This window comes from Buceros rhinoceros, unplaced genomic scaffold, assembly GCF_000710305.1.
Source record: "Buceros rhinoceros silvestris isolate BGI_N320 unplaced genomic scaffold, ASM71030v1 scaffold18164, whole genome shotgun sequence".
Classification (NCBI taxonomy): domain Eukaryota; kingdom Metazoa; phylum Chordata; class Aves; order Bucerotiformes; family Bucerotidae; genus Buceros; species Buceros rhinoceros.
This window is the reverse complement of record NW_010407868.1, coordinates 53844-57682: the sequence shown is the minus strand read 5'-3', so window position 1 is coordinate 57682 and position 3839 is coordinate 53844. Positions and strand designations below refer to the sequence as shown.

At 46.8% G+C, this 3839-nt stretch overlaps 1 protein-coding gene across 1 annotated transcript in view; it reads left to right on the top strand.

Annotated features, from left to right (window-relative positions):
* The window catches only part of GPC4 (glypican 4), a 36005-nt gene that overhangs the window by 12059 nt on the left and 20107 nt on the right, over nt 1–3839 (top strand). Inside the window, exon 2 of the mRNA XM_010134671.1 lies at nt 1674–2065. Within this exon, the coding sequence (XP_010132973.1) occupies nt 1674–2065 (392 nt within the window). The remainder of the gene's footprint in view (nt 1–1673; nt 2066–3839) is intronic.

Below are 3839 nucleotides of genomic sequence, written 5' to 3'. Positions count from 1 at the left end.
TGCTGATACTGGACAGAGGACGTGTTGGATGTTTGAAATCAATCTCTTCTTCCCTGGATCATTTCTCTTGTGCTCCTAAGAGGCTCCATTATATACAGCCATGTCAGGCACTGAGCCCCATGACTTTGTTCGTCAGGAACTTGAAGAATGTTTCGGTTTCTCCAGAAAATGTTTTCTGTGTTAGGCTTTGTTTGTACTGGAGCACTTTGAAGACGAAAATCTGAACTTCAGCATACTTCTAATACGCTCTAACAAGGTTTAAATTCACACTGGGCCAAAATATTTCATCCCCCTCTTCTAACAACTTCTGGCTCTACACATTACTCCTTTGAGGATTAAAAAAGCCACAGAGGCATGTTTTATTAAAAAATATTTATTGAATATGAGTCACAGAAAAGCAGAGGTCAGAATCCTCAATTGCTGGTGGCATGCATAAAATAATACGCTTCCTACCCTGTGCTGTGCGTGCTGGTGGAGAGGCAGTGCCTGCGCCCCAGGGCACCGGCATCCCCAGCGGGGATGGAGCAAACGGGCTTTGCAGCAGCCCTCATGAGCACTGCCAGCGCGCGATGGTGCGTCCCTGCGGCACCTACCCTCGCCCTGCTTCGTGCCTTCCCACGGTCACGTCGTGTGCAGTGTTGTTCCAGAATGGGCCAAATGCATTTGGCTTAATGACCCCTCATCTGGTGGGGTTTTTTTATTTTCGTTTTAACTCACCTGCACCAAATCTCCAAGGCGAAGGTTTTGTGGTAGGGTAGTCTTTTGCTTAGACCCACGGGCCAAGGCGTTGGTGGCACTGTCTTGGCAGAGGATGTTCTTTAAACTGACCTGGCAGACGTCGTCAGGTCCGCTCGTGATCAGCCTCAGAGGTGTATCTAGTAGTGCCAAGACACGGTGACGGCGCTTTGGCAGTGGTCGCTCTCCTGCAGCGGGCGAACTGAAGTAGGGGTTTGCTTCTAGAAAGTGATGAAACTGAAGGGCCCTTGTCCATCCCTTGTCATCTGAAAAATCTTGTTGCTTCTGTGCCAAATGCTTAGCTCCTGGATTTTGAGCAAATTTTGGCTAATTGTGGTTTTTTAGTACTGCCACAAACATCTGAAGCCCTGTGTGCAGTCAGGACCAATCGGGCAGTTAGAGACAGGTCCTGCCCTGACAGCTGACAAACTTGTGACATGGGAGAAAGAACCTGCAGGTAGATTTTTGGGTTTGTTTTTAAAATGTATTCAAATTTGTTAATTTTTTTTGAGGTGGTTTATGATCATTTCAGAAACATCTTTTTAACAAATAACCCCACTTTTTTTTCTTTTTGCTTTCCGATAGTCTTGTGCTTTAAAGTGACTCTTTTAAGAAGGCTGAATGGAAACATAAGAAACTGGAGTTTTTTGCTCTTTTTTTTCCCTTTTTTTCGTTTTGTTGGCTTCTGTCATGTATTCAGATTTGCATCTAAAGAGGTTTCACTCATGCAGGTCTTCCTATCTGGAGAGAAGTTGGATGGGGGTTGGTTTATGAAAAGTAAACAAAAATTTTGAGATATGGAATTTGTTTGAAAATACTTAGGGACTCCTTTAACCTTCCATTGCATTTGGTCTCATTGTGCTGTATTTTCCAGTTAAGCCATGGCAGTGGTTGTAGAGGTGCCCCTGTTCACCATATCTTCTCTCCCTCTTTCCTAGAGTTCTTCAAAGAACTTCTCGAAAATGCTGAGAAGTCGCTGAATGACATGTTTGTGCGGACGTATGGCCGTTTGTACATGCAGAACTCGGAGCTGTTCAAGGATCTCTTCGTGGAGCTGAAGCGGTACTATGTGGGTGGCAATGTCAACCTGGAGGAGATGCTCAACGAGTTCTGGGCGCGCTTGCTGGAGCGCATGTTCCGGCTGGTCAACCCCCAGTACCACTTCACGGACGAGTACCTTGAGTGCGTCAGCAAGTACACCGAGCAACTGAAGCCCTTTGGGGATGTGCCGCGGAAGCTCAAGCTACAAGTGACACGAGCATTTGTGGCTGCCCGTACCTTCGCACAGGGCCTTGCTGTTGCAAGGGACGTCGTGAGCAAAGTGTCTGCGGTGAGCTCCGTCTTGTGATTAGTCCTGTTCCCCTTGGACCTGTGAAGGGTAGCATCTTTGCCTGTTGTCCTGATGAGGTGCCTTGAGGTGTTGGTGGTAGTTGAGCGCAGGTGGGACCAAACTCCATCTACGCATGGTAGAGTCACGTCCTGGGGACACCACCGTCCTGCGCTGCAGCTCAGCAGCAAGGATGTTCCCCAGATTGATGCTGTCCTCCTGTCTAGGGCACAGCAACAAGCAGGAAATTAAATACATTCTGTGGTGGAAATAACCATGTTTGCTTGTGTAATGGCCACATCTTCTTCTTAAAATTGCCTTCAAATTACGGCGAGTCATGGATGCTATGGGCATCTATTATGGAGCAGCTGATGATTTGCTCCTTGCTTCTAGGTGCAGGGAGAGGCTCTTAGCACGAGCAAACAGTAGTTTTATGATACCAGTAAGCTAGAGCCGTATGCGCAAGGCGGGAGCCAGTTGTGCTTGGTGCCACACGCAGACTGAATCAGACCTCAGATTTGTGGGGTAAAGTCACTTTTTTGGGGGGTCAAACAGATGTGATGTGTTGGTCACTTAAGTATTTACCTTCCTCTTCTTACAAACCATTTTGGAGTGGTTTAACTGAGGTGACTTTTTTTTCATGTGAAATTAGCTTTTAATTAATTCTGAGTTGTATGATGTAAGGAGCAGGTGTATCTGGTAATCCCCTTAAAGTGATTGTGTAAGATAACAAATATTAGTGATTTCCCTTTAACAAACTCAGCTCATTTCCTGTGGGCTATAGGAGGTCTAGTATAATCATTTAATTGGGCAGAGAGAGGTTTTCTTTTCCTCTACCTGGTTACGTAGTAGTAAAATGCCGGGCAGCAGTTTGAATCACCCGAAGTCCCAGGAGAGGTGGGAGGCAGGGGGAAATAGTAAACCAGAAAAGAATAGCTGCTCAGGTTCTTCTAGAAGCAGAATGCAATTTTGGAGGCAGCATAAGAAGCATCATTAAGTGAGATAATCATTCAAATGGCTTTGACTTAGAGGGATGATATTAAAGTATTGTCTCTGGAAAAAAAAATCTACTTCCATGTTAATATTTCTTCAAGGGAAATGAGAAAACCAGCCTGCGATAAGCCTGCCTGGGTGCGGTAGGGCAGAGAACATGAGCAAGGAAAGAGCTGCCATGCTAATATATCCAGGCTCCAGGAGCAAGCCGTAAGTTAGCGCTGGCAGGTTTAAGGTCCTTGGACACCTTGAGTCCCCATTTAATAGTGATGGCTCTCGTGAGGTGTGTCTGCACGCTGCTTATTGAGATTGAGGATGGGTGTTGTGGAGCTTCATGGATGGCACGTGAGACCACAAATCCTCCAGCCCTGGGGATGCCGTTTTGCGTTGGGAAGGAGATGTGGGAGGGAGGTTCAGTGCTGGGTGAGGCCAAGCATCGTGTCTCTGTGCCAGGCCACTGGTGGAGCCTACTGACCTCTTGGTTGGGGTTTCAGATTTTGTGGCTCTTGTTTCTGGCTGTGTGGCAGATATTGTGGTCAGGGGATGGGGTTTTCACTGCTGGAGAGTGTGGATGGAGTATTCGGGTGGGAGGTCCATCCACTAAGCCTCAGTACGTTTTTCAGGAATGTGCAATCACTTGATAGGCAGTAAACATGCATGGATGAGGGATTGTGTTTATGCTCCATCTGCTCAGAATTCATCAAAATGTCTCCAGACTTGACACAGGACCATGAGGGCTACAGTCCCCGCATCTGTTACGAATCAGAGTCATGAACCCGAGGTG